Below are 13,069 nucleotides of genomic sequence, written 5' to 3' on the forward strand. Positions count from 1 at the left end.
ATGTACTAAAGTCTTAATTGTGATTACTGAATCATACAAAACATTGTCACAGATTACTTCAATCATTAATTAATACAATCTGTTGTCCGAAAACAAAGAAAGCTCTGGAGAACAAAGAAATCTCCAAAGGAAGTGGCTTCAGATAACAGTAAGCCATAAACCTAGTTGGCCAATCGGCATATAGCATATTACACACGTGATACATAAATATTTATAGTAAAAGATTCGCTTAGCGTCCCCACGCTAGCGGCAAACTCGAAGACAGTAAATAATTCGTAAAAATTATAATATTTATGCTATAATTAAAAATTATACTATACTCTCAATTTACTATCCATATACTGTAAATACTGTCTCTTATACACATCTAGATGTGTATAAGAGACAGTATATATATATATATGCATGTATGTATAAAACTTATTAGTGGATTGTGATTGTGACGTCAAGTAATATTAAAACATGTCAATTTTGCAAATTTGAGGGCTTGTTTTTTTCTTCAAAAACAAAAACAATACTAATTATTATGTGTTGCTTTCTTTCTTTATTTACAAATCGTAGTTATATTTTTAAAGTGTTTTCCCAAGATTTTAAATTATAGTATTTTTTTTCCGCCGAAGGACAAATTAACATTAAGATAAATATTTACCAATCAATCCATGAACATTGTCTGACAATCCCTCTCCGTTTTCGATGTACACTCCCATGTACCCAACCTTCATAGTGTTGTTGCCGGTCACCGCATGTCGCATTGCAACTAAAGTGATATCTGGTTGGATGTTGACACGGACAAATCGTTTGTTCACGATGCTAATCGATAAATCCGGAAAACCGACGGCTAAGTTATAATCCCATGTAAAGGTGTGCACCTTATCGAAAGTTATCTGCGATGGGCTAACGATTATCGTTTTATTTCCAATAACAAAGGTCACATCTCCAAAGTAGGAACGCTTTCGATGTTTTCCAGGTCGGATAATTGGCTCCTCGATAATGTTGCCGGTAACAGTGATACCTTCGCAATGTAAAAATAACAAAATTATGATTTTTAAAATAAGTTCGTAGGATAGTCAAGTAATATCTGCTTTTGCTCTGCAACAATACTTATAAGTACAACCCTTGATAACTCTATTAAGGTTGGAATAGTAATACTAACAATAACACACAACATTTGTATACAAATCATTCTGTTGAAAAAATATGCGTTGGTTTTCTTTTCAATAGGCCTTTCAAGATCAACATTTCAAAGAAAACTGCATCATTCATTTTACTTGATTATCTATGTGTGAACGAAGAGTTAAAGCCATGTCTAAAACATTCTCAAATGGTGTATTGGAGGATGGTTATATAGATGGATAACATCAAGACGCATTCTGGTGGTGGAAGTGGGAATGTGTGAGACGTACAGCATTGATACTTTTAGAGGTATAAATAATAAAATTAATCTTTATGGTTTATGGTGGTAGGGATGTCTGTAAAAAGACTTTTGTAAACCGTCACTAAGTTTAAGCTACATCTTTTCCATATAATGGTATAATTTTCTACCATTTATTTTCTGAAATTATTACTTCAATAATATATTTAACTAAATAGATTCGCCTCTTTGCCAGACTTCTAAATGAAGTGTTCAAGAGAATAACCACCAAGTATCAAGTAAAATAAAGATTTATTAATCAAATTAATAAATCTATATGTAAGTCTACATGTAAATGATATGGTCTTTGTTAAAATCAAGCAGGAATTTTGGATCAGGCCCGGTTGGAACCTGTAATGCAAAAGGAGGCATCTGAACCACAGATCTGCATAATTGAATTACACATTAATTATAAAGAATAATTTTATCTTTACATAGAAAATGAGGTAGCTCTAGCACTAAATCAAATTGTAAAGCCCTCTACAGACTATCAAAGTTCATTTGACAAAAACATGTGACATGCCTAAATATGGTCATGATGACATCACATCATGACCATATATAGGCACATCATGACTATATATGGGCATATCATGACCATATATAGGCACATCATGTAGACAAACCTTTAAAGATATTTGAAAAAAAAATGCTATTTATCCCACAATATTACAGGTCATTTTGATTCATTGGAGATTTTAAATTAACTTTTTAAGAATAGTTTAATGGGTACAGGTAATTTGTCGTAAAGTTTACGTTTATATTATGTGGTAATCGATTCAATTTGTCAAACGAAACTTGTGTTTGTATTTGTTTTAATTACTTGTGTGAACCAATTAAAATATGTCTTCAACTTGTATGTGTTGTTCTCGGTTAATGGTAGAAAATAAATTCAATCAATCAATATTTTTTGTTGTTAAAAAATATATTTTACGTTCTACGTCCTCCGTCGTCGTGCAATAGAAAGCTCCTTATTATCATGTGTCTTTGTGCTGCACATTGTCTAAATCATATCATTCTTATTAACAATGAAATGAAATTATTTCTTCAAATATAACATATAATTATATCTTACCGAGTTCAGGATCTTGGATGAGTCGGTAATGCTCGCCAGTGAGTCCCATGATGTTAAAGCAAACGTACATATCAGATTGAGGCACATGTATCAAAAAATGGGGATCACCGTCGGCTATAAATCAATAAATCATTTTCGGAAATATTCTTTTAATTATTTTAACATTTTTTTAAAAGTTTTTCTCTAATTTTGTATAAGTATTAACTTATTCTTTAATATTGCTTCTTATAAAATGCCTCATGTCTATGTTTACAAACTATTAAATTCTAATTTATTAACAATGTTATATATTTCTATTATATTTTACGTGTAAATAATGCATGTGTCTTCTTTTGTCATTTTTCTAAATGAATTCACATTTAATAGCAAGTACATCGACTTACACACCGTATTACACTCTTTGATTATAAATCTAAAGGCCAGATACCTTTACATTATTTTTTACATAGAGAAATATAGTTTCATGTCAGTAAACATTTTGGAAAAAAGCCTAAAACTAAATTTAAACAGCCAATTTAAAAGAAACAAATAATGTCGAGACTCATAAATACTAGAACCGTGTCCGACGGAGAATAAAGTTTTCCATGTTTATATTTTCTTCTATTTTATTTTCTTGTACTACGGGGAGTACATTAAGCAACTTTGTTCATGTAGCTGTGTTGTGACTATGACAATAATGTTTATTCTATCGTATCTTATTTAAATCTCATCCAGGATCAAACAAAAAATCTAATTTACACACATTTTAACCCCTTAAATTGATTTCCACCAGATTCAAAGGTTTATGCAAGAAACAAATTAGTCATTGCATTTTTAATCTAAGTTATAAAATCGTATTTACTTACCAAATGTAGGGGCTGTAATTCAAAAAGAGAAGATAAAAGAAGATCAACATTAAGTTCAAAGAGAAATATACAAATCTTTATTATGGGGTTTGATACCAATTGATTCACTAAGTCCTCCATCTTACTGACATCCTCCCTCATTCCCTTAACATTTTAATACGTCTTCTACGGCCTTTATTTTAACATGCAATGTCTATTTTACTTTTAATCAACGGTTAATTCATATGGAGTTATGAAGTTACTGATTTTTACTTTAACATCAACCGTTGGTATAGGAGAATATTGAAAATAGAATAATTATTAAAATTATATGATATTTTACCAAGATGAAAGAATGTATGTTAAGCTTAGAAGAAAATAAAGAATGTACGATAGGAGCTATTAAGATTAAATTTATAAATATTCTGATGCAACTGATTTTCGTATCTGCAAAGATATATCCCAGTCATCATTTGCATTAAATTAAGTGTTACAGAAACACTAGATCGATTTCATGGTGCAGCGGTTATCAGGGGCTAAATTTATTGTGAAAACAATGTACTTAACGTTGTTAAAACACTTACTAGGCCAGTGTTTTTACAAACTCAAAAGTGCACAATTTCTACTATAAACGATTTTTTCCTTTTGTATAATATTACGGTATTATGACCCGTACGTTACGTACACTGGTGCTTTCTAAGACGGAGTCGACGTTAAGGTAAATAAAACTCGTAAAAAAACCTGTTCCAAAGGCATGTTTGCATACATTTTTATATCATTTGAAACATCTTACTTGAATCTATTATACTGTGTATGATGAAGGTGATCAGGCATACAGATTTCAAGAAAAATACTAAAAACAGCGTGATGTCCCTGTGCATTTTTGCTTACATATTTGTGACATAGTTTTATGTACTTATTAAAATATTAATACAAACCAAAGTTGTCAGTTATTTCATTTGAAACCAATGTCAGTATAATCTTAGATAAGCATGTGGTTAACATAAGCAAGAATTTAGTCCAATGAAACTGTTTATCATCTAGATACCTTCCAACGAAAATTGACCCTACCGGCGTCAACACGGCGTTCCCACTGAACGATCTTGATATGCGGGTGTTTTATACATTATTTAGAATGGTAATATCACCGAAAAAATAGATAAAATGACAGTTGAATGACCAACAAAGACAACTGAAGACAATAGTTCGTTATTAGAAGTTATTTAGTATTTATTCGGAAAATTAATCTCAAAATCGCGTTGCGTCGTATGATTTGTTGCGATTTTTACCAAACTCCTAAGTCAAAAAAAATAGTTGAGCTATGTAGTACCTTGCAAATTAACCAGCAACCCGGTAGTTTCTTGGTTGTTTATTCATAGTTACCAACCTGAGAGATTGAAAATGCGCGAGAGACTATACCAGTTGGCTGGGGGGGGGGCCCAAGTGGCAGGGGAACCACCCCCACCAACCCCCGACGATCTGAGCATTTTTAAGCTGTTTTAAAACGATTTCAGAAAGTGTTTGTTGATAATACAGGTACATAAGCAAAAATATTATTAATAAAGCCAATTTGAGTTTCAATGTAGGCCTATGTTTAATTTGAGCACCCGAACTATGTAGACCTACACAAATATTTCATTACTGATCAATTTTTAGTAACTCGTTATTGAAATAAGTAGGGCCTTCAAGGAAATATTGTTCTCTCTAATTACTCAAGTTACTGCATTACTTTTTATAGTTTTAATACTGTACAACCAATTTCTTCAAATTTTAAATACATTTTCCCCTTAATTTGTGATAAATCGTTATCACGCATGGACTTTTGTTAAATTCGTGACAAATTTAAGCCCCTGTCACACTGTAGCGTATAGAACCAACGTATGCCGACGTTTATTATATCGGTTTACGTTCGCGTAAGTTGACATTCGTTCGTGACACGTTCGTAATACGTTTGGCATACGTTGTAGGCCTATTCGTTAGCTGTTCGTTGGGGTACGCTGAGGTACGCTGGGGTCGATTTTAATTTTTGGACATGTTCAAAATTGTTAACGTATGACAACGTTCTTCTACATACGCTATGTATACGGTGAGCATTCGTTGTTTGACCGTTTCGCACGTTGGGTGCACGTTGGGTTTACGTTTTCTGTTCGTCCGTTGGTCGTCCAAACACGTTCAATCCCATCTGAAACGTTGCCATAGCAAATGCAACTTATTCATAGCGTTTGTCTAACTAATGAGTAACGAATGGCTAGCGAACACTCAGCGTATACCGACCTACATCAACGTTTACAAGGCATCAATACGTTAGGCATACGTGTGACATTCACTGGGCATTCGTTGTGTACGCTAAACATTCGTTGGGCGAACGCGTCATTCGTTAAATGGACGCTAGTTGTACGATGAGCATTCGTTTCTCATTCGTTGGGCGTTCGTCTTTCACGCAAAAATGTTATTTTTTTGCCAAAAAAATTGAGCGTATTTGAGGATGGCCCTGTCACATAGTAGCGAATAGACCTAACGTATGCTGAACGTTCTCATTTTTTTTCCTAAGTCCCGATACGCTCAAATACATGATTAATTTAGTCTTTTTGCATGTACATTACTTTTAAAATCAATCAAGAGATTTTTGCTTTTCTCCCCTTTTTAAATTTCACTTGGACATGGTTCTTCTCGCAACATTTTCGTTTAAGAGCGAGAATAGCCTAGCAAAAGTGTTTCACGCTGACATAAGCTGTTTTTAGGTCATTTTTTGTCTTTCCACAGTCGTATCTCAGCAAATACTTGTTGGATTTTTAGGTTCCCTTCTGTATTTGGAAGGCAATCCTTTTCTGATTGCTTTAGTATTTGTTTCAATTGTATTGCTTGAAAAAAGTCACCGTCATTTTTCACTTTTCGATTGGTGCTATGCTGACCGCCCACCGCGTAGAGGCTGCATTTTTACCTCTTTTTAGGGAATTCGTTGGCAATTTGGCTGTTCACCAATCAAATATCTTGTTGTTCATTCCCCCAGTAAAGGGAAAGCCGAATATTTATAGATTCGTCTCATATAAAATATATGAATTCCCATTGGATAAAAAGAAATAACCATCAAAACACTAATTTCAATCGTCGTTTCCAATGATCTAGGCACGCCTAGCCTAGGGAGGGTCTAGGCCTAACTGCTGTAGGCCTACCCCCTGCTGCCGCCGGGCTAGGCTCCCTCGGATTGGACAGTGAAGTATGCCTAGGCATTAGTTGTAGTACTGATAGGATTAGTGACATCTATAACGCTGGCTACCATCGCCAATGCTACGCACGATTTACCGACAAATGCAAAGTAGAACGAGCAAGAAAAACTTTAATTTAAATAGAAACCCAGACAGGTATTTGTACAGCCTAGGCTAGGCCTACTTAGTTTAGAGCAGGGCCTATGCCTACTACTCAGGCCCTGGCCCTTACTTTTTTAGCCTATACTTGTCATTCTAGGCTCGCTAGGGCTAAGCCCTACCTACATAATATTTAGGCATGAATGAATGGCATTGAATATGGTAGCCTATGAACTAATTTTATTAAGCACATTTGTATTATTATTATTAAAATAATAATAATATTATTATATTATTATTATTATATTATGGTTATTGACGTATTTTGTGTAGGCCATTTCGGCTCTTAATTAAATAATAATATAACGTACAATGTAAAATGCACTCACTATAAATATTCCATTAAGATATCCGGGACACGGATGAAATATTTATAGTGAGTACATTACATCGTACGTTATATTATTATTCAATTAACAGAAATGGCTTACACAAAATACTTTCATTAACCATAATACAGTAGTCGTATATGGCCTTAACAGCAGTGAATAGGTAGATGCAAGCAACAGATGCAACATATTAAATGGATTATTATTATTGTTTTATTTTGATTAATTATATATAAATTCATTATTATTACTTTTTATTGTTAAATTATTGTTATTAAAATATTATTATTATTATTATTATTGCTATTATTATTGTGCATATTGTTAGGTGTAGGCTGACGTTACTACAATAACTCTTTACTAGACCAATTCTTATACAGTATTTGTTTATTTACATTTTTGTAAACTTTTAATGATACAGATAATTATTAAATAAAAAGTTGATTGACACTTGAATTTCATGTTGATTTTTAATTTTGCTTGTAGCCTATAACAGTGTGGTGGTGATGATTGTTAATTGCAGTACAGTATAATAATGGTTACAAAACAATTTAATTAAACAATATAGAAATGCCAAAATCCTCTGATTCCCTTCGGAGACTGGGTATTTGTTAAAAAAAAAAAGTCACAGGTCTTAATGCCAACATTTCTTTCGTGTATGTAATTGCATATACATGATTAGCCTACATAGAAATACTGTACTGTATACGCAATAACAAATACAAAACACAAACACTGAAGTATTGCATGACCATCATCAAGATCTTCATCAAATTACATGAAGATGAACAATCTTGCTTAACAATAATAGCAACATTGTAACACATTACAGTACCTTTTACCTTACTGCCCCTTTACAGTATAATTATAAAAATAATACTAAGACTAATGATAATAATATTAATGATTATAATATTTATAATAATAATACGGTAATAGCAATTATAACAATAATATACAAATATTACAACAATAATAATAATAATTATTATTATTATTATTATTATTATTATTATTATAGTAATAATAAAAAGAGTGGTAATAGATGTAATTTTAGTACTGTATGCAAAAAAAGGTATCTGTGTTTAACAATAACAATAACAATACACATAATCATAGTTACCAACCGTCTCGCATCGTGTCACATAGTTGCGAATAGACCTAACGTATGCCGACCGTTCTAATTTTTTTTCTAGCCCTGTCACACTGTAGCATATAGAACCAACGTATGCCGACGTTTTATTTGTTTTTTATGGTTCGAATTTTGAATACGTCACAAGCTAATCAGTAGTTAATAAATCATTATTTTTATGAATGTTACTGTAGTTTGCACAAAATATATAAGAAGCGGGAATAATTATGACTAAAAGGATAATTTTAAAAACTTTTTATGATGAGTATTTCAGTGGCAGATTCAAGGGGCACAGCCGGCCCACCATCCCTAATTTTTTTTTTTCCGAAATTTAAAAGTGGAGAAAAATAAAAATTATATTGAAATTTAGTCTGAGAGTGCCATTTCCGACCAACTAGAGGTGCCATAATCACAAATTTTCTTACCTCAGCCCCAACCATGGTAGGGCTGAGGTGGTCTACACTCTCCATCTGTAAAAGTCCCCCTCTGGGCCCGGCTCTATTTCAAATTACTGGATCCGCCACTGGATATTTTGAAAATTTCGTATGGAAATAAATGTTAATTGCATTGCTTAAAATCAATTAAAAGGCTATAGGCGCCAAAGCTTCTTGGGGGCTTCGCCCCCCTGGTATCCAACCAAGGCTTGTGCCCACGGCGCAAGACTTTATTTTTCAATTCTTTCTCCCCCCCCCCACCCACTTTCAACCGCAGATCGACGCCCTTGCACATATTCACCGGCGGGTATTCACTGTGATGTAAAATTTGGCGGAACGGATTCCCGCCATTTATTTCGGTGGAACACTTTTTTTCTTTGAAGAACTCTATCTTGTGTTTCTAGTATCTTTACTTGAAGTATTTTAAATGGAAGTCAATAAACTGAATATCTGTCCATGTCAGGCTATCTATCTATCTATATATGCAACTTGAACAACACTTTAAATTTGTAAAATATATTCTTAATAAATAAATATAGTAATAATTTTTTATTATTTTTAGAAAATTTTAATAAATTTTAATTAGTACAAATTTCAAATACTTACATGTCTGCATTTTACGGCCTAAAGAAAAGAAACAAGATTAGGTTAATGACGTACTATATACTAAACACCTTATGTAAATGGTAATATTGTTAAATGTTATTACATTCCACCCTCCAATTCGAGACCCCCAATCCCGGAACCCATCCTATCTGAGGCCAGTTTTCAAAGTAGCAACTGATCACGCAGAGGGAGGGACAGTATGATTTCATTAAGATATATTTTAATTGCTTTAAGTTTACTAGTTAATGAGCATGGACACATATGTCGTTATCCATTGTAAATAAAAATAATCAATTGCTTTTTGTATAAAACACTCATTTAGAATATTACCACCCCATATTTAAGGCAATTTCAATGAATTAATTCAATTCACGCTAAATTATTTAAGTCATTTATGTTATGTTATTTACTCATGATGTTCTTCAAAGAACCCAACATTGTTTGTGGGCATATCGTAAACATGTGTTTCAACAAATAAAACAAAAAATCAACAATGACGTCTATGATTATATAATCTTCCGAATGCTTCTCGAGTGGCTAAGAATGAACATTAGCCATTCAGAAATTGCCGTTTAACTGCTATATATAATCTATCAATTTTTAAAATGAAACATAAGCCTATATAATGAAAAAAAACATCCTTACCGCCATAGGACAAAACAGGTCCCGTAGGCCCACTAGAACCAAACTTTTTCCCTGTAAATATATAAATTTGGTCTGAAAAGTTTTCTATTTTTAATAAATGTAACCAATTCAATATTTGTATTATTAACAACAATAATAATAATAATAATAATAATAATAATAATAATAATAGGTCAATTTGTCAAATATACATCAATAAATGCAGCTATGTAGGCCTATTATATAAAACAAAAACACATGTATAGGTGTAATTTTTGCCCTACCTGACGTGGAAATGTACCAAATACTCAGTACATTTGAAAACTACTGCGAAAAAAATCGCGAGTTGTTCTCGGGTGGGACTCGAACCCACAATCTCCAGATCACTAGCCTGGCATCATACCTCTAGACCACCGAGCTTGCGCCTGATGGCCAGGGTTGAATCCGAGTTCTAGTAAGCAGCGGGAACTGCAGTGTTGGTAGTAATTGTTATTGACGTGATGGAATAATAGACAATAACTGGATTTGCATCAGGAGAAACATGTATAGGTGTAATTTTGCCCTACCTGACGTGGAAATGTACCGAATACTCAGTACATTTGAAAACAACTGCGAAAAAAATTGCAAGTTGTTCTCGGGTGGGACGCAAAGTAAGCGACAACCGACTTTGTGTAAATATTACTAACAAAAAGACATTAAAGCCCCATTCCCGGCAAAATTTCAATTTTTAAGAAAAATCTAATTTTTGTATAATGTTATAAAGATTTATAAATATAATACGGAATTGCTAGTTTAACTGAATTTAGACATTCCTAAGAATGAAAAAAATGTAAAATAAGACTGAAATTTGTTTTTTTGTGTTCCACACAAAAAATAAATGCGGATGAATTTTTCATGTTGATTTTGCGATAGGTCGTGAGAAGAAATATCGTAGGCGCCGAAAACATTAGCCTATCCAACGCTGCTGGCTAGGCCTAATCTAGATGTGTATAAGAGACAGACCTCTCAGTCAACATACTATCCGCCTTTCTAAAAGAGGCTATCCAAAGCGATATCCCTGTCTCTTAGAGAGGGCGCACTTTATTGACTGTATAAAGTATACATAAAAGCGAGAGTATTCAAGTGGATGCGATCTACAACCTCTGAATTTGCCTAGTAACGATGAATTCGTCGAGAAAATGGTAATATTTTATAAGAAATAGTCTGTATTTCTCATTTTTTTTTATTCTTTTGCGTAAAACTAAAATTCATGCCAATATTTTTCCATGATTTATAATAATTGGAGTAATGCAAATGCATATTTTCTAAAAAAAAGTCATTTTTAGTGAAATTTTGCCGGGAATGGGGCTTTAACTCCGAAAACAGACCGCAGAGACATTTTGAGATTCAACGTTCGATCTAGGACTATTTTCCAATATACTAATGAGAAAATCCCACCATCCATATAAAATAATTTACAGAAGTATAACAAAAGCAAATAAAAACCGACCAATTAAATTAAAATCGAAACTTAAACTAGCCAATTAAATTGAGGTAATGAAAAATAAGGTGTCTTACGTCAAGTAGATCACTTGTGTTCATGAATAAACAATGAATAATCAACAATTGTATAGAAGACTGGGAATGCTAGCTGAATAAAAGTCTCATGAAATAAATATTTATTTACATATTGAAATAAAATCTGTATTCAGAAAGAATTTAAATTAGTTATTTCCCCCATCTTATTATCGGTAGCAGGATTTGTCAGACAGGTCCGAAAGTACCGAAGAAGGGCGACGCAAAGTAAGCGACAACCGACTTTGTTTAAATATGTACAATGACCTGGTTTTTTTTTTACTAGGTGCATAGCAGTCTTAGCTTACATCAAGTTTGGAGACTATTGAAGCTTGGAAAATGACAAAGGTAAAGGATAAAAAAAACCTCTGCAAATGATTTAAACTTTCCATGTTATTAGTTGTAATGCTGTAGACTGTAATACTGTATGTGTTGTTATTAAAATTTTGGAACAGAACAAAACATACGCTTTCTCACACTAGAAGTTGGTCGTGAAGGTAATCCAGGTAATAAGAATTTTCCTAAATGAAAAAATAGTTCTGTAGCTACAGTAGATATAAAAATATACCACATGTTTGATAATAAAAATATACCACGTGTTTGATAATTAAAATGTATGATAATAGATAATTAAATACTCAAATAGTATATTTAGCGTAGCAATTTATACAGAATGCTAAAAAGTACTGTGACTGTTTTATGAGTTAAAATCCAAGTGTTTTTATCATGCTCTCCATAGGCTTCATAATGTGACAAATAATAATAACTAAGTTGATGATGATGATGATGATGTTGATGTATGATGATGATGACAATGTCGATGACCATGGTGAGGACGGTGGTGGTGTTTAAAGTTACAATTAGAACAATAAATAATGATAATAATGATAACATTAATTATAATGACAATTGCATATTATCGGTTATAATGCTGTAGGCTGTAATATGTCATTATTTAATTATTGGAACAAATAACAAAACATACCTTGTCCAGGTCGGCCTAATGTAGATACTCCAAATTGTCCTAAATGAAAAAAATATTGTAATTACAGTAAATATAAAAAATATACCAAGGCACTGAGTTCAAATCATAGTGTTTTTTCCTTGTGATTGAAAACAGCTGTCGCTCCCTCCCTAGGCTTCATAATCAGAGTTCATACGAAGGGCGCTGATGCCCGTAAAGCTGGCAAATCCAACTCCACTCCCTGTTAGCGCAGAAAAAGCGAATCCGTCTGCTGATCGTTAGTGGCAGTATGAACGGGTCATAATTATAGACGATGCGTTGCGCTGCGCGCGCGTCGTGGCATTGCATCCTTCATTAAATCGAGATGGTCGACGACCGTCAGGAGTAGTGATTTCCCCGGCTTAAGAGAACAGTAGATTGACAATGAAAAGGTTCCATAAAAAAAAACACATTAACCACACAAACTGAAGAATAAAGTTATGTTACGCAGCAGTCTGGTCACATATTTAAAAGGAACATAAAAATGTAGTTCATATTTAATAGTAGTTCATACTACTATTTTAAAAAAGTAATGAGACTTGGATACGAAGCGTCTCACATACACATAGAGCCAAGATGTTATCCTGGACTTGGCACAGTGTATGGGCCCTAACCTTACGGTTCTCATTTATATATTGTCATTACATGCTGTCATTCTTAATTTCTTTTGCAAGCTTTACCAATCCTTTGATCATCTCATACCCATTTTGTC

The 13,069-nt window shown here is 33.0% G+C and overlaps 2 protein-coding genes across 2 annotated transcripts in view; both read right to left on the reverse strand.

Moving 5' to 3' along the window:
- Positions 1 to 12,381, reverse strand: part of LOC117119696 (inter-alpha-trypsin inhibitor heavy chain H3-like) — a 13,951-nt gene extending 1,570 nt beyond the window's left edge. Inside the window, exons 1-6 of the mRNA XM_033264532.1 lie at positions 12,340 to 12,381; positions 9,822 to 9,872; positions 9,177 to 9,194; positions 3,332 to 3,343; positions 2,487 to 2,600; positions 650 to 1,012 (exon numbers count right to left, since the gene is read on the reverse strand). Of these exons, the coding sequence (XP_033120423.1) occupies positions 650 to 1,012; positions 2,487 to 2,600; positions 3,332 to 3,343; positions 9,177 to 9,186 (499 nt within the window). The 5' untranslated portion in view covers positions 9,187 to 9,194; positions 9,822 to 9,872; positions 12,340 to 12,381. The remainder of the gene's footprint in view (positions 1 to 649; positions 1,013 to 2,486; positions 2,601 to 3,331; positions 3,344 to 9,176; positions 9,195 to 9,821; positions 9,873 to 12,339) is intronic.
- A 107-nt stretch (positions 12,382 to 12,488) lies between these two features.
- LOC117119686 (inter-alpha-trypsin inhibitor heavy chain H3-like) overlaps positions 12,489 to 13,069 on the reverse strand; it is a 7,297-nt gene continuing 6,716 nt past the window's right edge. The window contains exon 7 of the mRNA XM_033264522.1: positions 12,489 to 12,559. Coding sequence (XP_033120413.1) covers positions 12,489 to 12,559 — 71 coding nt within the window. The remainder of the gene's footprint in view (positions 12,560 to 13,069) is intronic.

The sequence above is a fragment of the Anneissia japonica genome, unplaced genomic scaffold (assembly GCF_011630105.1).
Source record: "Anneissia japonica isolate Jap-2015-1 unplaced genomic scaffold, ASM1163010v1 scaffold7767_len233565_cov179, whole genome shotgun sequence".
Taxonomy (NCBI): Eukaryota; Metazoa; Echinodermata; class Crinoidea; order Comatulida; family Comatulidae; genus Anneissia; species Anneissia japonica.